Genomic DNA, 22,009 nt, shown 5'->3' with positions numbered 1-22,009 from the left:
TAGCTCTTGTCCCCGCCCCCAGGCCCTGGTGTGCCGGAAGTCGCTTCTACTTCCGCCGGTTCCAGCTCCTCCCTACGTTTCCCCGCTGCCCGGCAGCTGCTGTGGCTCCAGGATGATGGAGACGGAGCGACTCGGTGAGGGGGAGGGGGTGGAAAGACGGAGGAGACAGCGAGTGACCCTTAACCCCTGACCTGTGACATTTCCTCCGTAGTGCTACCTCCCCCAGATCCCCTGGACCTGCCCCTTCGGGCCGTAGAGCTGGGATGCACTGGGCGCTGGGAGTTGCTGAATGTGCCTGGGGCTCCAGAGAGCACCGTGAGTGCCATTTCACCCTAACCTTGACTCTGTTGAGCTTAAAACCTCCTTCATCGTCCTCCCAGTAGGATCTAAGCTGACTCGGCTGTCCTGTCTCTGGATACTTGTCATCCGAGCCTAGACTGGTGCTGGACAGACTCCAACCCAATGGCCCTGCAGTGGGTCAGAGCCCATAAGAAGACAGAGCAGGGAGCCCCGGGGAAACCTTAGTTCTGAGAACTGCTCTTTCAAACTGCTGTTTTCTCCCTGGAGTCCTGTTCTGTCTCCAAGCACCAGGGCTCTTGGTGACTGAGATGCTACCCTTTGAACACCTGGCTCTTCATCTTTAGGCCTGGGACCCCCTTTTCCTAAAACTAGAGATTCTCAAATATCAGTGTGCCTCATGATTAGTGGAAAATCCCATGGACAAAAGAGCCTGGCGGGCCACAATCCATGGGTTCGAACACAACTGAGTGTGCGCACACACACACACGCACAGACACACACATACAATTGGTGGGGGAGCTTTTGAAAAATACTAGTTCTTAGGTCCATAGATTCAGAAATCCAAAATCTGTATTACTAATCAGAACCCTAGGTAATTCAGTTGCAGACCATTTGTTCTGTAAAACAGAATAGCCTTTGGAAAATAGTGTTTCAGCCTGATTGTCCTAGTCTGGGACGTCTATCATATCTGATTTAAATACAAGTCGCGTCACCTTCTCTTTTGTGTCTTACTCTCTTCCCTTACCTCGTGCCTTTGTTCCAGCTTCCCCACGGCCTCCCTCCCTGTGCCCCAGATCTGCAGCAGGAAGCAGAGCGGTTGTTTCTGTCATCTCCAGCCTGGCTGCCTCTGCACGGTGTGGAGCACTCAGCCCGGTGAGGGGTCTAGAAGGGCCTGGGCTTGGCAGGTGGGTCCCTGAAGGAAGCTGGGACAGGGGAGAAAGAAGACCTGAACATTGCTTTGCTTCTGTCCAGGAAATGGCAGAGGAAGATGGATCCTTGGTCTCTCCTGGCCACACTGGGGGCCCCAGTCCCCTCCGACCTACAGGCCCAAAGACACCCAACCACAGGCCAGATACTAGGCTACAAGGAGGTAAGTGGTCGTGGGCCACCAGAAGCAGAGTCAGGAGAAGGTGGGGTCAGAGGCAAATTCAGCCTCACTGGCGCTCTGTTCTCTTGCCTCAGGTCCTGCTAGAGAATACAAACCTGTCGTCCACAACCTCCTTGTCTCTTCGCCGGCCACCAGCGCCCATCTCCCAGTCCCTGTGGGGGAATCCAACACAGTACCCTTTCTGGCCAGGTGTTGCTTGTGGAAATGGGATGGGAGGGGAGGGAGCCCTTAGTCTCCACCCCTCTCATGTCACTCCCACCCCATGAATCCTATTTATCCAACCTCTCCCCAGGTGGAATGGATGAGCCCAGTATAACAGATCTGAGCACTCGTGAGGAGGCTGAGGAGGAGATAGACTTTGAGAAAGGTGAGGTGGTGCCAGGAGGGACCGTGGGAGGTAGGGCTCTGTGCCTGGGGCCTGAGAAAGAGGGGCCAAGTCCTGTCACTGGGTCCTTGCTACCTCTTCCGTTCCCTTGAGCAAATTAGGAAAAGGTACCTCTTTCATAACAACCTTTACTGTCATCTGTTGGAGGACTGTCACAAAAAACTTCAACTACAGCGTGTATGCTGTGAACAGCATCCTGCAGGTTAATGTAATGTATGACTTGTACAGAAGTGTGTGAGAGCCCTGATTCTCTCTGTCCCCGTCCTCCAGACCTCCTTACTCTTCCACCTGGCTTCAAGAAAGGCGTGGACTTTGCACCAAAGGGTGAGTTTTAGTTTTGAGATGGGGCTGTAGGGGAGACAGTGCCCTTCTTCTTCAGAACGGAGGTGGATCCAACCAGGTCTCCATTTTTGCCTTGCTCCTAGGTCACTCAGCTCCAGCTGCCGGGTTGCTCAGCCTCAGCCGTCTGCTGGAGCCCTTGGATTTGGGTGGGGGCGATGAGGATGAGAGTGAGGCAGTGGGACAGCCTGGCGGTCCCAGACAGGACACTGTTTCAGCCTCTCCTGGCAGTGTTCCTCTGGCCCGAGCAAGCAGCTTGGAGGACCTAGTGTTGAAGGTTGGTGGTTCTGGGTGGTTGAGGCAGGAAAGAAAGGCCTTGTCCCAGACAGGGTGGGCTGGCCTGGTTGGTTCCCCGGGGAAGACTGGAGCGTCTTCTGGGAGAGGTGGTAACAGAGAGCTTTCTGGCTGTATGTTTATCAGGCCTACACCCCTCTCCTTCTCCAGGAAGCGGCCACAACTGTAGCCCCCCCAGAACCTCCCAAGCCCCCACCTCAGGAGCAGTGGGCCATTCCTGTGGATGTTACCTCCCCTGTTGGTGATTTCTACCGCCTCATTCCCCAGCCAGCCTTCCAGGTAGCGTGGCCCAGGCCTCAGGTGCTCCCCCACCTCCTCCAGCCCACTCCCTTGTCTCCTCTCCCCACTGGAGGCCAGGTGCCTTCAGTGGACGGAGGTCTTGGCCTTCTTCCCCTTCCCTGGAGGCCCCATGAGGTGGAGGCAGGAAGACCCCTGTCCCTTCTGTGCTCCCATCTGTTTCTCTCTCCCACAGTGGGCCTTTGAGCCAGATGTGTTTCAGAAACAGGCCATCCTGCACTTGGAGCGGCACGACTCAGTCTTCGTCGCGGCTCACACATCCGCGGGGAAGACGGTTGTGGCTGAATATGCCATCGCGCTTGCCCAGAAACACATGACGCGGTACAGGCCCCTCACCAGCCCTGTTCTCTCCTGTGTCCTTTCTGTGTCTCTTCTCTTCTCCACCTCCCTGCCTCATCCTTTAGATGAGAGGTTCAGGGAAAAACTGAGGTAGGGTTTCAGAGGGAAACAGGATGTGGGGAGAGAAAAATGAGCAGCATTCGTTGGGGAAGGGATTGGGGGACGGGATTTTTCCAGAGTAATTCCATGAAGGGGAACGTGAGGGGAGTTTGGGTAAAGAAGTGGGGGTTGGGGGGGCGCCTCAGCTCTGCGGCGTGCCGCTGGCAAGGGTCAGGGTGGGAGAGGAGGTGCTGACAAGGAGCCTGTGTGGAGGGCCTGGCTGACTTTGTGCCCTCCTCCCAGCACCATCTATACTTCGCCCATCAAGGCTCTGAGCAACCAGAAGTTCCGGGACTTCCGAAACACGTTTGGGGACGTGGGGCTGCTCACCGGGGATGTGCAGCTGCACCCAGAAGCCTCGTGCCTCATTATGACAACGGAGATCCTTCGGTGAGAGGCGGGCATTCAGCATGGGGCGGGTTTTTGGTCAGGAAGGTGAGGCCGCTTTGGAGAGCACTCTGGCTGAGGTGAGGGTGGAGATAGGAGCTGCTGAGGAGTCAGCCTGGGGCCTTTCTCCTCCAGCTCCATGCTGTACAGTGGCTCGGACGTCATCCGGGACCTGGAGTGGGTTATCTTTGATGAGGTTCACTATATCAATGATGCTGAGGTAAGGGGACAGGGTCCCCAGGTCCTGGCAGTCCTCTCCTGTGGGGTAGGTTCAGCAGGTCGGTGTTCCATACGGCCTGGGAACTTCACTGCCTTCTTTGTCCCTTCTCATGGAACCTTGTGCCACTTCCCTGGGCAGAAGGGCAGCTCCCTCCAAGCTGCTGGTGACTTGTCCTCCCTTCCTGTGTGCAGCGCGGGGTCGTGTGGGAGGAGGTACTCATCATGCTGCCTGACCACGTGTCCATCATCCTTCTGAGTGCTACTGTCCCCAATGCCCTTGAGTTTGCTGACTGGATTGGGTAAGACACTGGATTGGGTAAGACGTGTCCCGGGGTGCTTGAGTGAAGGGTGCCGTAGCATCCCTCAGTTCAGGTGGGGGTGTAGACTATCCCAGTGAGGGAGTGGTCAGAGCTTGGGGGTCGGGAGGAGAAAGGGGTGCGGCTGGGGAACACGTCCAGCCTGGGAGGTTGTGGGATCCCACCTGGGCTGAGATCACTTTGCATGTTCAGAGACGGGGTGACAGGGACAGCCTTCCAATCTGGCTCCCAGAAAACCAGGGCGAGGCCAGGGCGGGGAAGATGGCGGGCACGTGGGTTCCTTCCCGCCCTCCCAGCCCTGATCTTCTGTCATGCCCCCCATCCCCTGCTCAGACGGCTGAAGCGTCGCCAGATCTACGTGATCAGCACTGTCGCTCGCCCAGTGCCCCTGGAGCACTATCTCTTCACCGGGAACAGCCCCAAGACCCAGGGGGAGCTCTTCCTGTTGCTGGACTCCCGTGGCGCCTTCCACACAAAGGGGTAAGCCTGGGATATGGGGAGAGTCAGGGCTGGGCCCAACGGGGGGTGACTGACGGCTGCCCTGCCCTGCCCCAGGTACTATGCGGCTGTGGAGGCCAAGAAGGAGCGGATGAGCAAGCATGCCCAGACCTTTGGGGCCAAGCAGCCCACGCATCAGGGGGGGCCTGCCCAGGTGAGAACTGGCTGGTTTTGTACCTGTCACCCCTTCTTTCTCCTGAGTCCTTTCTTTCCTCGTCCTCCCAGGGTTTGGAGTGGAGCTTTGAGCACTGCCCGATTTGACTCTGCTTCACATCCCCCCACTTTGGCCCCCATTTGTTCAAGGACTCCATCTCCACTCCCTTCTCCCCGCCTCCTCAGGACCGCGGTGTGTACCTGTCCCTCCTGGCCTCCCTCCGCACCCGTGCACAGCTGCCCGTGGTGGTGTTCACCTTCTCCCGGGGCCGCTGTGACGAGCAGGCCTCAGGCCTCACCTCCCTCGACCTGACGACAAGTTCAGAGAAGAGTGAGATTCACCTCTTCCTACAGCGCTGCCTTGCCCGTCTCCGCGGCTCTGACCGCCAGCTGCCCCAGGTGGGGAGGGGGATTTGGAGACGGTGGGGATCAGGTGTTCACCGCCCCATCCCTGACCCTGGGCCTCGGCCCCCACAGGTTCTGCACATGTCGGAGCTCCTGCACCGTGGCCTGGGTGTGCACCACAGCGGCATCCTGCCCATCCTCAAGGAGATTGTGGAGATGCTCTTCAGCCGCGGCCTGGTCAAGGTGCTCGTGCTGGTGGGAGAGGGACTCCCCAAAGCATTTATCACCTTCTTGGAGGGGAGTGGGCAGCACAGTGCATCAGCTGAGAACTTGGGCTCTGGACCCAGACTGCCTGAGTGGAAATCCAGGTCCACTGTTTACTCACTGTGTGATCCTGGGCAAGTTACTTAACCTCCCTGAACTGTAAGTTTCACATATTGAAATGGGGGTACATAAAGTATGAATAGGGGCTTTCCCAGTGGCTCAGCGGCAAAGAATCTGTGTGCAATGCAGGCGCCACAAGAGACACAGGTTTCATCCCTGGGTTGGGAAGATACCTTGGAGGAGGGCATGGCAACCCACTCCAGTATTCTTACCCGGAGAATCCCATGGACTGAGGAGCCTGGCAGGCTATAGTCAGACATGACTGAAGTGACTTAACACACATGCACACAAGGTGTGAACAGGCAGTATTCAGAAGAGAAAACTAAAAAGCCAATAAACTTATGGAGGTCATTAGTCATCAGAAAAATGCAAACTGAAATACAAGATAGGACTTTACAGTAATTAAAACTGGTAAAATTTAGGAAAGTAGGCAATGCCACGTGTTGCCTGAGATGTAGGAGATGAAAGGATTACAGGAACCCTTGTACAGGTGTGGCCAGTCTGAAGTGTACCTGGTGCTCTTGAGGCAAAGACAAGTCTGTGCCTACTCTTTGTCCCTAAATTCCGCTCCTGAGTGCAAATCACAATGAAGTTCTCACCCTGGTCGGTGAGGGAACACGTCTGCTCTTCCTCTGTGGGCTCTTGTCTGGTGGCAGGGCGTTGGTGGCACCAGGGGCCCTTTCCCTGGGAGAGCAGGTAGGCAGCTATATGCCACGCACTCCACAAGGTGTTCTGTGGCAGGTTGGAGGCAACGGATTAGATATAATCACAGGAACACGGATGGATGTTGAAAATACTACATGGAAGAGAAGAAAACAGAAGGAGATATGTGTCGCCTTTACTTCAAACTGTATTACACACTCAAAAAACATATTTTATAAAACACATTCACATGAAAAGATACAGATTAAAGATAGACAGAGGGGAGACGGGAGTGGGCTGTGGGGGCGAAAGGAAAGAAATAGGTAGCTAAATAAAACAATAGTACCTACTCTGTAGATTTGCCTTGAGAGTCACCTGAGGTCTCATGAGTTAACCGTCTGGGACTATGTATAGTGGTCTTAGCCTTGGCTACAAAGTGAGGTGGGCTCGGCCAGGGCTGGGCCACAGCTGTGTTTAGCCCCTTAGCTGATCCTCTCTTCCCCTCCCCATCTCAGGTCTTGTTTGCCACGGAGACCTTCGCCATGGGTGTAAATATGCCGGCCCGGACAGTGGTATTTGACTCCATGCGCAAGCACGATGGCTCCACCTTCCGGGACCTACTCCCTGGGGAGTATGTGCAGATGGCGGGCCGGGCGGGCCGGAGGGGCCTGGACCCCACAGGCACGGTCATCCTGCTCTGCAAGGGCCGCGTGCCCGAGATGGCAGACCTGCACCGCATGATGATGGTGAGCCGGGGCACCTCGAGGCCAGCTCTGGGCACCTGCTGCATCCTCTGTGCCCACCCTCCTCCCCTCTCCTCTCTCTCTCCTTTCCTTTGGTCTGGGAGAAGCCAGGGGAGGAGCGAGCCAATCTGAGGATGAGGCTGGATCTTGTCTTCTCTAGTCTTTTCACTGTGAATATGGAGCTAGGTGGGACCTTGGAGAGTCTGTTTATTTAGTCTCGCTCCCTTGTTGTGCAGAGGTGAGCAGGCAGTTTGTCTAGGGCCCCGAGGTTGTGGGGCTGGGACTACAGCTGCTTGGAGTAGAACAGCCGAGCAGCAGGTCTCCCCCCAAACCCCGAGCCTCACTGGCGTCTCTGGCCTGGCCCAGGGGAAGCCATCCCAGCTGCAGTCCCAGTTCCGCCTCACGTACACCATGATCCTCAACTTGCTGCGGGTGGATGCTCTCAGGGTGGAGGACATGATGAAGAGGAGCTTCTCAGAGTTTCCATCTCGCAAGGACAGCAAGGTGAGGAAGTGGGTGTGCCCAGGTTGCCCTGCAGGATATGGGACAAGGGAAGCCAGGCTAGGACGAGGTGGGCCTCTGGAAGCCAGTGGGTGAAAGTGGAGAGAGCTGGCCCGGAGACTCTGGCTTCACGCCCACCCTGGCTTCTCCCAGGCCCATGAACAGGCTCTGGCTGAACTGACCAAGAAGTTGGGAGCTTTGGAAGAGCCCGAGGTGACTGGCCAGCTTGTCGACTTGCCTGAGTACTACAGCTGGGGGGAGGAACTGACTGAGACCCGGAGCCAGATCCAGGTGAGCGCCTGTGAGTGTTGGGGGCGGGGTGATGGACGGGGAGGAAGAGACTGGGACGCTCTGGGTATACCTGAACCTCGTCCCAGCATCTCTGTGACACTTCTTATCCCCTTTCTTCTCGTCCCTGCTCTTTAGCACCGCATCATAGAGTCTGTGAATGGGCTGAAATCTCTCTCAGCGGGAAGGGTGGTGGTTGTGAAGAATCAGGAGCATCACAACGCACTGGGTGTGATCCTTCAGGTGAGGGCGGTGGGAATCTGGACTCCAAGGCCAGAGGGAGCAGCCAGCCCCATCTCCATCTTCCCCACTTGGCGAGGAGCCATTTGTACTCAGCAGTGCTCTCATTTTTCCCTCTAGCTCTCTTTTCCTTCCCGTCCCCACCACTTCATGCTCGTCTCCTTGTCCTCTCCCCAGGCCCTGCCCCCGAAGTCTGCTCTGATTGCTTGACTTGGTTACCAGTCTATATGGCTGCCCCATGCTCCCTGCCTGAACTGGGGGATCTGGTCTCTTCTTGGATGTCCACTTCTCACACTGCCCTGTCCTGGCCTCCCCACATCCTCTAGGTCTCTTCGAACTCCACCAGCAGAGTATTCACAGCCCTGGTCTTGTGTGACAAGCCCGTGTCTGAGGACCCACGGGAGAGGGGGCCAGCCTCCCCAGACGTGCCCTACCCAGACGACCTCGTGGGATTCAAGCTGTTCCTGCCTGAGGGTGAGAGTGGACGGATGCCCAGGCTCTTGCCAACAGCATGGCTGAGGTGCCCGGTCTGACCCTGCTCTCCCCTCTTCTCAGGGCCCTGTGACCACACTGTGGCCAAGCTCCAGCCAGGAGACGTGGCCGCCATCACCACCAAGGTGCTCCGGCTGAATGGGGACAAGATCTTGGAGGACTTCAGCAAGCGGCAGCAACCAAAATTCAAGTCAGAGATGCTGGGGAGGGACCACGTGGGAGTGGCGGGGAGGTGTGGTCAGGGAGGCTCCCCCAGTCCTAGGGGGGTTCCACAGGAAGAGAAGCCTCTACCCCAGGTCTAAGACCAGCTCCATTCTCAGGAAGGATCCGCCCTCTGCGGCCGTGACCACCGCTGTCCAGGAACTGCTACGACTGGCTCAGGCGCACCCCACAGGACCCCCCACCGTCGACCCTGTCAATGACCTGCAACTCAAGGATGTGTCTGTGGTCGAGGGGGGGCTCCGGGCCCGGAAGCTGGAGGAGCTGATCCGGGGGGCTCAGTGTGTGCACAGTCCCCGTTTCCCTGCCCAGGTTGGTCCCTGGATGTGAGCTTCCCAGCTGGAAGGGACAGCTTTCCCTCTCATCCACTGCAGACTGGCTGCCCCCGTCCCAGTCCTGGTCCTCAGCTCCCCTGCTGAGGTCAGGGAGGAGCCTCACGAGCCCTTGCCCTTGGCTCCTCGCAGTACCTGAAGCTGCGGGAGAGGATGCAGATCCAGAAGGAGATGGAGCGGCTGCGCTTCCTGCTGTCGGACCAGTCGCTGCTGCTGCTCCCGGAGTACCACCAGCGAGTAGAGGTGCGGGGGCAGGGCTGGGCTGGTGGGCTGGCGGGGAAGCTGTCTGCTGGCTCCCAACACCCACCATCCTTGCAGGTGCTGCGAACCCTGGGGTATGTGGACGAGGCAGGCACAGTGAAGCTGGCCGGGCGGGTGGCTTGTGCCATGAGCAGCCACGAGCTGCTCCTCACCGAGCTCATGTTCGACAACGCACTGAGCACCCTGCGGCCTGAGGAGATCGCTGCCCTGCTCTCCGGCCTGGTCTGCCAGAGCCCCGGGGACCCTGGTGATCAGCTCCCCAGCACCCTCAAACAGGTATGGGGATGACGTCCAGGACCCCTCCCTTCCTCGGCCATGGCATTCCCAGTCCGTGCCCACATGTTCCCCAGGTGCCCTCTGAGTGTCCCTAAGAGCTGGAATGGTTTCTCCTTTCATCCCGGCCTCCTTTCTGGAGCAGGAAGGCAGGGCTTAGAGCCTTTGCTCTCCGTCTGCAGGGGGTGGAACGGGTCCGGACTGTGGCCAAGCGGATTGGTGAGGTCCAGGCGGCCTGTGGTTTGAACCAGACCGTGGAGGAATTTGTTGGGGAGCTGAATTTCGGGCTGGTTGAGGTTGTGTACGAGTGGGCCCGGGGCATGGTGAGTAGCTAGGGTTTGGGGCCTTTGTGGACAGCCAGCTAGGGAGAGGCTGTCAGGGTCCATCGTATTCATTCCCCACCCCGCTTCCCCCATAGCCCTTCTCTGAGTTGGCAGGGCTCTCAGGGACCCCTGAGGGCCTGGTGGTCCGCTGCATCCAACGCCTGGCCGAGATGTGTCGCTCGCTTCGGGGGGCAGCCCGCCTGGTGGGCGAACCTGTGCTAGGTGCCAAGATGGAGACGGCAGCCACCCTGTTACGGAGGGACATCGTCTTTGCTGCCAGCCTCTACACCCAGTGACCGGCCCCTGGCTACAATGTAACAATAAACTGCAAACCCCCTGTGTGAACCTGAGGTGTTGGGCAGGGTTGACTCAGCTCAAAAGACACAGCAGGGAGAGCCACCTGGAAATACGCCTTTATCTGTGCACACAGAAATAGGACCAGCCCCTGTGAAGCATCAGTCCTTGGGGGAGGGCGTCTTGGGCGGTGATGGGAGGTCCTGGGTCACAGCTTCCACGTACCATGGAGGCAGGAAGGCATGGGGTGCATCTCGGTGTTCAGACACTGTGACAGGGCCGCCGGGCTCCCAGGAGAAGAGGTAGACGAGCCTGGGGGGCAGATAGAGTCCTGAATTGAGGGCTGGAGGCTGAGTTTCTGGGCCCCAGAGGGGAGGGGCAGAGCTGAATGCCTCACCTGGGGTCATCCTGAACTGCTGTGTTCTGGGCGAAACTAAGGAAGGCAGCACAGAAGTTCATGCACACGGAGGGGTTCCAGCCATCACGGTCGTTCTGCAGAGAGCCCAGGAGGAGGCAGAAGGCCGGTGGTGAGGGTGGAAGAAGGGGAAGGTGGGCTGCAGGTCCCTGGACAATGGACCTGTGGTGTTGGCGCAGGGGGATGCAGGTGGGAACTCACTGCCTTACCCTGACGTATTCAAACATCTCCATGGTAGGAAAGGTCTTCAGGGAACAGACAAAACCCTCCGGGTTACGGAAGCCAGCAACAACATTTGGGACGCCTGGCAGGAACGACTGGGCCCACCATTTCAGGAGCTTGTGTCTGTCAGGAAAGGCAAGGGGGTCAGTGGGACCCCTCCTCCACCCTCCAGCCTCCTCCTTCCCCAAGTTTCTTTCCAAGCTTTTCATACAAGGTTCTCATCCTGTCCACCCCTGTCCTGAACCTGTAGAAGCTCTTCCATTGGCCAGGGCTGTGCATCTCCTTGGAGGTCTTGAGCTCCACATAGCAGGTGGGGGGCTGTGTGGATGGGGCCTGGGGGTCTGTGCAGTCCACCTCCCCGGAAAAAAGAAGAGGGTGGTTTCCCAGGCGGCTGCGTAGCACAGAGCAGAAGGCCACGTTGGTGTTAACTTCCCCAGAAGGATCTGGGGAGACTCCGGGTTTGTCTGCACAAGGAGAGAAACAGCAGCAAGGGCTGGGGGCTCTCGATCTCTGGGGATAGGGGAGGGGGCAGAATCAGGGCAACTCTCACCTGCACACATGTACTGCTCAAATTTGTACCCCATGTACATAAGCTCCCGGAGAAGCGGTGGCCGGGTAAGCCTCTGAACCCGAGCAGCCGGCGTCTCTACCTCACTCAAGTAGAGCGTCCCCTGGAACCGGGAGGCTGCCAGCTGCCAGCCTTCCTGCCGCTCATATGGTGTTGTCAGCAGTTTTGTCAGGTGCCCCCGCCACGTCACTATGGCCCCTGCCAGCCAGCCTGGACCCCTGAGGAGGAGGAGTTAGGGGCTGAAGGTCTGACACCTGCATTAGCGCAGATGGCTTCTCCAAAGAATAGGGTAAGATAAGGACTCACTCCAGCTTTGGCTCTCCCAGTTTTAGAGAGTGAGTGCAGGTCTCTAGGGCTACTGTGTGATATGCTTTGCTCACCCCTCTAGCTGGCCTCGGTGCTCCAGGAGCCAGCGTAGCAGGTGGTCCAGCCTTTCTTGGACCTCTTCGTCCCGGGGCTGGTATCGATCAGGGTATCCGTCTCTGAGGTCAAAGTTGGGGCTTTGACCATTGGTGGGAGGTGGGCTGTAGTACCGCAAAGCGCGAGCATCTCCATGGTACTGGCGCTGTGCATCCAGAGAGAAGCAGCCCAATTCGGAAGGGCGCCGGTAGAAAGGAAAGGGCCCAGAGTAGAGGGCAGGGTCTGTGGGCAGGGAGGGCGCTGGGCGGGGGAGCTTGTTCCGAGGCTCAGCGACCTCTATCTTTCCAGCTTCTCTCTTGGTCCCTCTGGACTCCATGAGGTCCTGAGAGGGGACAAGGAAGTTCCCCCTTTAAAAAGAAGGGCTGGAGAAGAGGGACTTCGAGTCAGGACTAAGCGAGTCTGGCCTTGAAACGTGCAAGCCCCGTGTCCTCAGACAACCCCACCAGGTGCGCATGCTACCTTTTCCCTTGACCTATATACCCCCTACCCCCAGTAGCTCCAAACCCAGAGTGGTTAGGAAGGATGCTTGGGCTCAGGTCAAGGATCTGGTTACCTCAAATCCTGCCAACCTCGACTTCCACCTTCTCAGGGCTATGACGTCATGGCAGGTACATCACATGTCAAAGGGATGCGAGGGCAGTTTTCCCCCCTCTCGATGACGCAATCATTCAGCGACAGAGGCGGCCTAACCCCTAGGTGGCGGGAGGGGGCTGTGCGCTTTACACCGAGGGAGATCCCAGCGTGGCCACCCGCGCCCCTCCGCAGCGCCCAAGCGTCCCCGGACGTGAGCGCTCTCAGAGGAAGCCAATCAGCAGCGGACGTGGGGCCTCGGCCAATGAGGATGGCGCTGGTGTTGGCATTGGCACCGTCCCCGCTAGCAAGGGGCGGAGGGATGACTAGTCGGCTCTTCTGTCGTCAGCACTTCAGCCTACGAAGCTCGGGCTGATTGGTTTCCGAGGAGGGACGCCCAGGGAGCCCGTACGTCACTGCCCTGTGCCGGAAGACTATTTTCGTGGTCTCTTTCCTCAACAGCTTTCTACTTCTTCCCCGCCGCGAAAAGATCCCGGGATATGAGCCGGAAGAGGCATCGCCTGGTCCCGGAGACGTTTGGGTTGAAGAGGCGGCGGGAACTAGGGGATGTAGACGCAGATCCTTTGCGGGGCGAGTCAGGTAACCATGGCAACCCCGGGGCGAGGCTAAAGACCCCAGCTGGCAGCAGCCTCACCTCGGGTAACCCCGTATGTTGAGACAACAGCGCCCCAGTGTGGTACCCCCGCTTCCCCCGCCTCAGTTCACGTCGCAGTGACTCGGTCTCTCCGCCCAGGATCTGCGCGAGAGGCAGTCGCAGAGATAGTGCGGCTGTTCCCGCGAGTCCTGTTTGAGGATGCGCTACCCCCCATCGCGCTGAGGAGCCAGGTGTACAGCCTCGTACCGGACCGAACCGTGGCTGACCGGCAGCTGGTGAGGAGCGTCAGAGCGACCAACGGGAATGCGCTTTCGTGCCTCGCGGGCGCTTCCGAGGGTCTCCCCATAACTCACTCAGTCCACCAGCTGTTCAGCCATTCAGCAAGCGCTGGGTCTTTCTGGGCCGGGCTTTCAGTGCCAGGCACTGCGGTGCCGAGGAGAATGCTACAGACCCTCAGGGAATAGCATGCCAAATGATGAAGGTGGAAGAGCGAAGCTTTTGGGGAAACTGAGTCACCGGGCGTGGTTCGTGATGGGAATGTAGGCAGACGTCAGATTAGGGCAGGCCTTGTACACCAGCGTCGTTTCCGTTTTACAAAGAAGGCAATGAGCTGGTAGAGAATGTTAAAACAAGAGAGGGAGTGGTGTGTTGCACGGATTGGAGGCAGTGTCATGAGGTGGGGAGATCAATTAGGAAGATACTGCAGCTGAGAACTGGTGAAGGCCTAAATTAGGGCAGTGTAGTAAGGAGGGAGAGGATGGATGAGGGATGTGGAGCGAGAAAGAAGGACTTCAGGATAGCTCTCGGATTTTCTGGACGACTGAGTGGTTGGTGGAGTGAACAGAGTAGGAAAACATTGAATAGTTGGGGGCAGATGATGTGTTTATTTTGTACAAGTTGAGTTGGAGGTGTTTGTGGAGCATCCGGAGGCAAATGTGCAGCAGACAGTTGGATGAGGGTTTGGAGAAAATTCTGGGCCACTGATACAGCACTGGAAGCCATCGAGATGTGAGTAGTGGTTCAGTCTGTGGATGTGGGTGAAATTGGTAGTAAGAGGGAGGAGTGGGTTTTAACCTTTTTATAAACTTTAGAAGATAATGAAAGCCATGGCTCTCCAGTGCATATATGCCACTATATGTGTATATATGTATATATAGTGTATGTACAATTTGAGAGGAAGGGGGTTGTTTCACAGATTCTCTGAGGCCAAAGGTTAAGGACCCCAGGTTTGCAGTGACAGATAATAGAGCCACATCCCCAGTGCTAGGAGATACCAACATTTAAGGCCGTGTTTCTCAAAGTATGTCCTGAGTTCCACTAGATTACCTGGACTGCTTATTCAAAACTACAGGTTCTGGGAATCTCTCAGTGAGGATGAATTAAGCTTTCTTGAGGAGGAACTGGAAATCTATATTTTAAAGCTACTTCCTCAAGTGATTCGTAATGTGTGCTAAAATTTGAAGTTCAAGGACTTCCTGGGAGTCCAGTGGTTAAGACATTTCCAGTGCTGCGGTGGGGAGCACAGGTTAAATCCCTGGTCTGGCAACTAAGATCCTGCATAACTCGAGGTATGGCCAAAAAAAAAATTGAGGTCCACTGATACGGTGGGGGTGGGGGAGGAGAAGGAGGCGTCTGTGAAAAAGCTGTTAGAAGAATTAACAGAGATGAGAGGAACCCAGGAAGAGCTATATTGAGAAAGTAGCAATTTTCAAGAGGGTGGAGTAGTTGGCAGTGTTAAAACCTATGATTCAAGACAGTGGTCTGTGATGTGGTCAAGTAAAATAATAGCCAATTGGATTTTGCAATTGGCAACCTGTTAGGAAGAAAAAAGGGAAGAAAAGGAAGATGGAGACTAGCTCCAGTCTCTTAAGGAAGCAAATCAGAACCACTCCTTATAAAGTATTTGTTGTTTTTAACCTCCTGGTGTTAGCCTAAATTTTAGAAAAACTTTAAAAATTCCACAAAAGAAAATATGAATTTAACTCAGTCGTGTCCGACTCTTTGTGATCCCGTGGACTGTAGCCCACCAGGCTCCTCTGTCCATGGGATTCTCCAGGCAAGAATACTGGAGTGGGTTGCCATTTCCTTCTCCAGGGGATCTTCCCAACCCAGGGATCAAACCCAGGTCTCCGGCATTGCAGGCAGATGCTTTATCCTCTGAGCCACCAGGGAAGCCACAAAGAAAATATAAACACATATAATTTAAAGAATGTTTATAAAGCAAATACCCACTTAACCATCACCCAAGTCAGACTGCAGAACATAGCCAACAGCCCACATTCAGCCAAAATGCCTTATGTCCCTGGGAAGCAACATACCTGACTGGTTTGATAATTGTTCCCTTCGTTTTCTTTATACCATCTATGTGTTTATCGTAAACAACATAGCTTAGTTACCTACTTTTCAACTTGATGTAAATAAAATCATACCATATGTATTTATTTACATCTTGTTTCATTAGATGATTATTTTTGAGATTCATGGGGGCTTCCCAGGTGGCCCAGTGGTAAGGAATCTCCTGCCAATGCAGGAGACCCAAGAGACGCAGGTTGGATCCCTGGATTGGGAAGATCTCCTGGAGTAGGAAATGGCAACCTACTCCAGTATTCTTGCCTGGAAAATTCCATGGACATTGGAGCCTGGTGGGCTACAGTCCATGGGGTTCCAAAGAGTTGGACATGACTGAGTGACTGAGAATGCGCGTACGTGTGTGTGCACACACATAGGCACACACATGTTTTAAAATTCATTTTCATAGATTTCTATTTTGTGAATATATCCCACTTTGTCCATTCTAGTGGAAGAAATTGTATTGTTTTAAGAATTTGTCAGTTTCATCTAAAATTTCACATTTATTGACAAAGTTTGTAATCTCACTTTATTTTCTGTAGAATCTATAGTGATGATCCTTTTTTTTTGTTGTTCTTTATATTGGTTATCTGTCCTTTTTCTAGGTTCCTGTTTCTGCCTTTCTGTCTTGATCAGTCTCACTAAGGTTTATCAATTTTAGTAGTCTTTCAAAGAATTAACTTTTAGCTTTGTTGCTCTTTCTTGCATGCATGTTTTCCATTTCATTCATGTTTCCTCTCTACTGCTATGCTTATTTTACTTTTTTTCCTTCATTGATTTTCATCCTCTATTCTTTTCTAATAGATGCATGTCAGGCTGTAGTCTCCCCCTATATGTATCATCTGTCAAAGTGAAACTGAAGTGGCTCAGTCGTGTCTGACTCTTAGTGACCCCATGGACTGCAGCCCACCAGGCTCCTCTGTCCATGGGATTTCCCAGGCAAGTGTACTGGAGTGGGGTGCCATTGCCTTCTCCAGGGGATCTTCCTAACCCAGGGATGGAACCCGGGTCTCCCGCACTGCAGGCAGGCGCTTTACCATCTGAGCCACCAGGGAAGCCCTTGGTCAATCATCTGTCAAGTTTGGGTATATATTTCCATTATCATTTATTTCAAAATATCTTCTAATTTCCTTTGTGATTTTTTTCTTTGACTTACTGGGTTGATTAGAAATGTATGTCTACTTCCTAAACATTTTCTAGTTACCTTGATAATGATTTCTGGCATAAATGATATTATTATGGCCAGAGATCATACACAATATGATTTCAGTCATTTGGAAGCTTATTGAGACATGCTTTGTGCTATATAGTCAGTTTTACGAAATATTCTATGTATGTATATTTGAAAAAATATGTATTATTCAATTACTAATTTCTTAGTAACTAAAGTTATTACTGAAATCTTTTATTTCCTCACTGATTGCTATTTTGTCTGTTCTATGAGTTTATGTGAGTTGGATTAATGTACTTTTGTGATTGTGGCTGTTATTGCCTCTTCAGATACTTCCCACACCTTATTATCTCTTTTCTTTTTTTCTGGGACTCCAATTAAACACATATTGGGCCTTCTGTTTGAATCCTTTGTCTCTTAGTCTCTTGTCCTCATTTTAAATCTTTTTGATTGTCTTTATTATGTTCTTGTTATTATTATTATTTTTTAAATCTGTCTTGTAGATTAGTAGATTTTTATTTTGGAGAAGGAAATGGCAACCCACTCCAGTATTCTTGCCTGGAGAATCCCAGGGATGGGGGAGCCTGGTGGGCTGCCATCTATGGGGTCGCACAGAGTCGGACATGACTGAAGTGACTTAGCAGCAGCAGCAGCAGCAGCAGCAGCAGCTTTTTATTTAGCTGTGCCATAATCTGCTGACTCCCAGAGTTTACTCAAACTCATGTCCATTGAGTCGATGATGCCATCCAACCATCTCATCCCCTGTCATCCCCTTCTCCTGCCCTCAGTCTTTCCCAGCACCAGGGTCTTTTCAAATGAGTCAGCTCTTTGCATTAGGTGGCTAAAGTATTGGAGTTTCAGCTTCAACATCAATCCTTCCAATGAACACCCAGGACTGATTTCCTTTAGGATTTATTGGTTGGATCTCCTTGCAGTCTAAGGGACTCTCAAGAGTCTTCTTCAACACCACAGTTCAAAAGTATCAATTCTTTGGCACTCAGCTTTCTTTATAGTCCAACTCACATCCATATATGACTATTGGAAAAACCTTAGCTTTGACTAGATGGACCTTTGTTGGCAAAGTAATGTCTCTGCTTTTTAATATGCTGTCTAGGTTGGTCATAACTTTCCTTCCAAGGAGCACGTGTCTTTCAATTTCATGGCTGCAGTCACCATCTGCAGTGATTTTGGAGTCCCCCAAAATAAAGTCTGCCACTGTTTCCCCATCTATTTGCCATAAAGTGATGGGACCAGATGCCATGATCTTCGTTTTCTGAATGTTGAGCTTTAAGCCAACTTTTTCACTCTCCTCTTTTCACTTTCATCAAGAGTTCTTCTTCACTTTCCGCCATAAGGGCAGAATCATCTGCATATCTGAGGTTATTGATATTTCTCCTAGCAATCTTCACTTTCTGCCATAAGGGTGGTATCATCTGCATATCTGAGGTTATTGATATTTCTCCCAGAAATCTTGATTCCAGCTTGTGCTTCATTGGTGATGGACATGGAGGCCTGGGGTCTCAAAGAGTTGGACACGACTAAGTGACTGAACTGAACTGAATCTACTGAATCCATCCGTTGATTTCTTAACTGCACCTGCTTTATTTTTGAGTTCTGGAATTTCTATTAGTACATGAATGTCTTTCAAATCCATTATGTCAGTTTTTATAATTTCCTGCCGAAATTTTCCATTCTAGCTTTTATTTATTTCAGCATTACAAGCATACTTAAAAAAAAATAGTCTATTTTTGATAAGTTTGCTGTAACATATATTTTTAGGTTTGTTTCTATTGTCTGTTTCTTTTGAATTTTGTTTTCCTATATTAGTTTGGTAATTCCTTATTATCTTATGAGCGCTTTAATGCTTAAACAGCTTTTAAAATAACATTTTATACAGCATTTTACCTAATTTTCAGTGAGTGAGTTGGTCTTGCTATATTCCTGGAAACAGAAGTTCTGGTTTATTTTTATTTGTTTGAAACATTTTATCCCATATTCCTCTCCACCTTCCCCATCCAAAATCTCAACTGTTAATTCCTTGAGGGGAGAGCCCATTAATCACTGCTTTATCTAAGTGTCTGCCTATGATTGGTCTTAGAAAATATGTCATGATTTTTTTAATTTTTTTTTTTTTTTTTTATTCAGCAGACATTTAAAAATATTTAGAATTTATTTGGCTATTTTGAGTCTTAGTTGCAGCATGCGGGGTCCTTAACTTGCTGTATGCAAACTCTTAGTTGTGGCATGTGGGATCTAGGTCCCCAATCAGGGATTGAACCGGGGTCTCTTGCACTGGGAGCATGGACTCTTAGCCACTGGACCACCAGGGAAGCCCCTGTGTTGACTGTTTAACAGATAACTCCTGAGGTGGCTGGGTGAAAGACTAATTGAAAAAGACTGTTTGGCGATCCACCTAATTCTCTCCCCATAGTTTTTCCTTTACTTAAAGAAGAACTCCCCAATACTTGGACACAGAATGTCCCTGCTCAGTGTGTCCAGGGTATAGCAGAGCATCTTCCCCTGATATCCTTTTCATTCTCATGTCTATGGAGGCAGAAGGCACTGCAAGAGCAGGGGGAGATCAGGATTGTCCAGCTAGGCTTCGACTTGGACGCCCAAGGAATCATGTTCACCGAGGACTACAGGACCAGAGTGAGTGTGACTGTGTGTGGGTCATGGGGGCCAGGGTAGGGGGTGCAGGAAAACTAGGGAGTGGGAATAAAAAGAAAAGAGACAACCCCCCCCCCCGCCCCCACCTCACATCTCACAGACAGGGCACAGGGCTCTGATAAAATATTAATATGAGGGAGAGGAAGAAGAGGAGGAGAAGTATGAGAGGTAGGAGGCCCTGAGCAGCAGGCAAAACATAGGAAGAGAAATGTGATCCTGGGGACAGAGGTCAGTGGAGGGTTAGGTGGGGCCAGACCACGTCTCTCATCTCTGGTTCCAGGTCCTCAAAGCTTGTGATGGCCGCCCATATGCTGCCGCAGTACAGAAGTTTCTGGCTTCCGTGCTTCCAGCCTGTGGTGACCTTAGCTTCCAGCAAGACCAAATGACACAGACCTTTGGCTTCAGGGACCCAGAGATCACGTGAGACCTGGGGGAACCAACAAAATCAGGCATCCGGCCCCTCCCGTCCTCCCTCCAGTCCCATCCAGCCTTGTTCTCTTTCTTTTGGGGAACCTGTTAAAAAGGCAGATTCTTTTTTTTTTTTTTTAAATAAAATGACCTAAGTTTGTGCTTCTTCCCCAGGAGGAGAGGCCTGTCTTATCTGAGGCCTTGGAAACAGCCCTGGACTAAAATTCAGGAGATATGGGTGGCTAATCAAATGTAGAGGCCTGGCAGGAGCCATAAATGCCCGGTGGGAATCAGCATTCACATTCAAAAGAACAACAGCTAGGCAAAGGCTAAAGCAAAGTATTGTTTCAGGAGGGTGGGTCTGACTCGGGATCCCTACTTTGTAATCCATGATATACCTGAACGCATTAGATAAACTTCAGTAAGATTTGGGAAGAGCTATGGTGAGGTATGGGGCTTCCCTGGTGGCTCAGTGGTAAAGAATTGCCTGCCAATGCAGGAGACGCAGGTTCAGTCCCTGGGTTGGGAAGATCTGCTGGAGAAGGAAATGGCAACCCACTCTAGTATTCTTGCCTGGAGAATCCCATGGACAGAGGAGCCTGGCCGGCAGCAGTCTGTGAGGTCGCCATGGAGTTGGACATGGCCTAGCAACTAAAGAACAAACAGTGGTGAGGTATGTGTAGGTAACAGCAGGAGCTCCGGAGAAAGGCCTCTGTGTCTCCCCTGGTAGTGGGACTGAGAGTGGTCAAGGGGGCTTCAGAGAGGAGGAGCAGTTTTAGTGAACATGCAATAATAACAGTCATGTCTGGCTCTCTGCGACCCCGTGGACTGTAGCTTGCCAGGCTCCTCTATCCATGGAATTTTCCAGGCAAGAATAAGCCATTCCCTTCTCCAGGTTATCTTCCCGACCCAAGGACTGAACCTGAGTCTCCTGCATTGCAGGTAGATTCTTTACCATCTGAGCCACCAGGTAACAGGAAAAGAGAGAGTGGATGGAAGGCGGTCAGGTGGGAGAATGGCAGGCAAGATCATGGGGCACTGAGCAGCACGGTCTGAGCAGAGAACTGCCCCAGGCTGGACTCCTGTTGTCCAGTCCCTTGGCCTAGGTGCCCAGGCCTCTGGAGACTTAGTGTCCAACGTTAGTGGGCGGGGAGGAGAGAGAGCTCTCAGAGTCAACACTTCATCTCCACTCTCTTAGGCAGCTGGTCAAAGCTGGGGTGCTCACTGTCCGAGATGCTGGAAGTTGGTGGCTCGCAGTGCCTGGAGCTGGGAGGTTCATCAAATATTTTGTTAAAGGTACACTCTCTGCAGCCCAGGCCCGCAGCCCCTCAAGAACACTCTTTGGTGCCTCCTCAGGCCTCCAGGCCTTATTCATCTTTCCCCTCTCCCATGCCACCTCTCCCCCAGGACGGCAGGCTGTCCTCAGCATGGTCCGGAAGGCCAAGTACCGGGAGCTACTCCTTTCAGAGCTCCTGGGCCGGCGGGCAGCTGCCTCGGTGCGACTCGGCCTCGCCTACCACGTACATGACCTCATTGGGGCCCAGCTGGTGGACTGGTGAGTCTTGCGCCCCAGCCTCTGGAAGATGACAGAGCAATGACCTCAGGTTGGATTTCCTCCCTCCTTGTGCTTCCCTCATTAGCAAAGCCCAGCCCCTCTCCTGTCTTCTGGAACCCGGGAACATATCCAGCCAAGTTCTGAGTTCTCTGGAACTCAGGAACCCAGCTCCAGCCTTGTCTTTCTCTTGCACAGTGTCTCCACCACTTCTGGAACCCTCCTCCGCCTGCCAGAGACCTGAGGACTCTCTTCATCATTGCACACCTCCCCAGGGTGGGGATTGAGGGGCCCAGGAGGGCTGCCCGCCCTGGCTCAGGCAGGGTCACCTTGGGAAGGCTCGGGAGCGAGGATGAGTGCTGGGCTTGCTGCTGTGCCGAGGGTCAGATGTGACTGCCGCTGTTGACCTGGGCTGCGTCCCAGTGGAGGGGTTTGGGCTGTGCTTCTCTGCCCTTTCACGAAAGTGGAGCCAGAAACCTTGCCAAGGCCATGGCTGCTGTCTTTCATGCAGCAAGGTGCTGCCACTATTCTGTCTGGGGTGGGAAGGAGGGGTCACTGGGTAAGCTGTCAAAGTTGGACAGAGTTTTTCTTCCTATATGTTGGGCTGAAACTGCCAAATAAAGTACTTCTGATGTTTTGTGGATCTCTTTTGTTTCATGAGACATGTGAGTTCGGGCATCTCGTTTAGGGGCAGAGGTAAAGCCAAAGTGGGGCCAGGGCTTTACCTTGTTGATCAGAGAGGAACAAGGGACACTGAGGTCAGTTCCCCTGTGGGACGGTGAGAATGTGTCTGATTTCCTAAATGACAGAATTTTTGTCAGAGCCTGCAAAAAGCTAGTGTAGTTCAGTTTTTGTGGGAGTTAGTATAAGAGGTTTCCCAGGTGGCTCAGTGGTAAAGAATCCGCCTGCCGGTTCCGGAGACTGGGTCAGTAAGATCCCCTGCAGGAGGAAATGGCAACCCACTCCAGTACTCTCG

General features: G+C 53.1%; 3 protein-coding genes across 9 annotated transcripts; 2 read left to right on the top strand and 1 right to left on the bottom strand.

The window, feature by feature from the left end:
* The first annotated feature begins 22 nt into the window (after window positions 1-22).
* LOC113882279 (helicase SKI2W) lies at window positions 23-10,115 on the top strand. The gene is made up of 28 exons (XM_027525471.1): window positions 23-134; window positions 212-315; window positions 1,064-1,173; window positions 1,273-1,390; window positions 1,483-1,597; window positions 1,701-1,775; window positions 2,064-2,117; window positions 2,219-2,409; window positions 2,577-2,705; window positions 2,899-3,044; window positions 3,405-3,551; window positions 3,684-3,768; window positions 3,960-4,066; window positions 4,418-4,564; window positions 4,640-4,736; window positions 4,922-5,134; window positions 5,213-5,323; window positions 6,622-6,852; window positions 7,216-7,353; window positions 7,504-7,641; window positions 7,777-7,881; window positions 8,205-8,352; window positions 8,434-8,560; window positions 8,691-8,901; window positions 9,054-9,164; window positions 9,240-9,458; window positions 9,638-9,778; window positions 9,874-10,115. The coding sequence occupies exons 1-28, from the start codon at window positions 113-115 to the stop codon at window positions 10,072-10,074; spliced, it is 3,741 nt and encodes a 1,246-aa protein (XP_027381272.1). The 5' UTR covers window positions 23-112; the 3' UTR covers window positions 10,075-10,115.
* Window positions 10,116-10,171: 56 nt separating this feature from the next.
* On the bottom strand, window positions 10,172-12,646 carry DXO (decapping exoribonuclease). 5 transcript variants are annotated; one of them, XM_027525477.1, is made up of 7 exons: window positions 12,251-12,641; window positions 11,658-12,019; window positions 11,260-11,495; window positions 10,921-11,173; window positions 10,697-10,832; window positions 10,470-10,564; window positions 10,172-10,384 (listed from the first exon to the last, which is right to left on the bottom strand). In XM_027525477.1, the coding sequence occupies exons 2-7, from the start codon at window positions 12,011-12,013 to the stop codon at window positions 10,234-10,236; spliced, it is 1,227 nt and encodes a 408-aa protein (XP_027381278.1). In that variant the 5' UTR covers window positions 12,014-12,019; window positions 12,251-12,641; the 3' UTR covers window positions 10,172-10,233. The 5 variants fall into 5 exon arrangements, with proteins under 5 accessions (XP_027381278.1, XP_027381277.1, XP_027381280.1 ...); XM_027525476.1 differs by having other exon boundaries at window positions 11,658-12,059; window positions 12,251-12,637; XM_027525479.1 differs by having other exon boundaries at window positions 10,954-11,173; window positions 12,251-12,632.
* A 13-nt stretch (window positions 12,647-12,659) lies between these two features.
* Window positions 12,660-21,676, top strand: STK19 (serine/threonine kinase 19). 3 transcript variants are annotated; one of them, XM_027525483.1, is made up of 7 exons: window positions 12,660-12,867; window positions 13,022-13,158; window positions 18,960-19,055; window positions 19,354-19,493; window positions 20,680-20,777; window positions 20,889-21,036; window positions 21,232-21,676. In XM_027525483.1, exons 1-7 carry the CDS (start codon window positions 12,768-12,770, stop codon window positions 21,275-21,277), a joined length of 765 nt encoding a protein of 254 aa, XP_027381284.1. In that variant the 5' UTR covers window positions 12,660-12,767; the 3' UTR covers window positions 21,278-21,676. The 3 variants fall into 3 exon arrangements, 1 of the variants encoding a protein (XP_027381284.1); XR_003508325.1 differs by having other exon boundaries at window positions 12,700-12,867; window positions 18,956-19,055; window positions 19,354-20,154; XR_003508326.1 differs by having other exon boundaries at window positions 12,744-12,867; window positions 12,989-13,158; window positions 18,956-19,055; window positions 19,354-20,154.
* Window positions 21,677-22,009: the final 333 nt, after the last annotated feature.

Source organism: Bos indicus x Bos taurus, chromosome 23 (assembly GCF_003369695.1).
Source record: "Bos indicus x Bos taurus breed Angus x Brahman F1 hybrid chromosome 23, Bos_hybrid_MaternalHap_v2.0, whole genome shotgun sequence".
Classification (NCBI taxonomy): Eukaryota; Metazoa; Chordata; class Mammalia; order Artiodactyla; family Bovidae; genus Bos; species Bos indicus x Bos taurus.
The sequence above is the reverse complement of the archived record's forward strand: the minus strand, read 5'-3'. Positions and strand labels throughout refer to the sequence as shown.

Excerpts from the sequence above, each read along its gene's own strand:
- STK19 (XM_027525483.1), top strand. The coding sequence starts at position 12,768 with ATGAGCCGGAAGAGGCATCGCCTGGTCCCGGAGACGTTTGGGTTGAAG. Across the intron at positions 13,159-18,959 it reads CCGTGGCTGACCGGCAGCTG|AAGGCACTGCAAGAGCAGGG; the intron begins GTGAGGAGCGTC and ends CTATGGAGGCAG. Across the intron at positions 20,778-20,888 it reads CATCAAATATTTTGTTAAAG|GACGGCAGGCTGTCCTCAGC; the intron begins GTACACTCTCTG and ends CCTCTCCCCCAG.
- LOC113882279 (XM_027525471.1), top strand. The coding sequence starts at position 113 with ATGATGGAGACGGAGCGACTCG. Across the intron at positions 1,174-1,272 it reads GGTGTGGAGCACTCAGCCCG|GAAATGGCAGAGGAAGATGG; the intron begins GTGAGGGGTCTA and ends GCTTCTGTCCAG. Across the intron at positions 2,706-2,898 it reads TTCCCCAGCCAGCCTTCCAG|TGGGCCTTTGAGCCAGATGT; the intron begins GTAGCGTGGCCC and ends TCTCTCCCACAG.
- DXO (XM_027525477.1), bottom strand. The coding sequence starts at position 12,013 with ATGGAGTCCAGAGGGACCAAGAGAGAAGCTGGAAAGATAGAGGTCGCT. Across the intron at positions 11,496-11,657 it reads CACCGAGGCCAGCTAGAGGG|GGGTCCAGGCTGGCTGGCAG; the intron begins GTGAGCAAAGCA and ends CCTCCTCCTCAG. Across the intron at positions 10,565-10,696 it reads AGATGTTTGAATACGTCAGG|AACGACCGTGATGGCTGGAA; the intron begins GTAAGGCAGTGA and ends GGCTCTCTGCAG.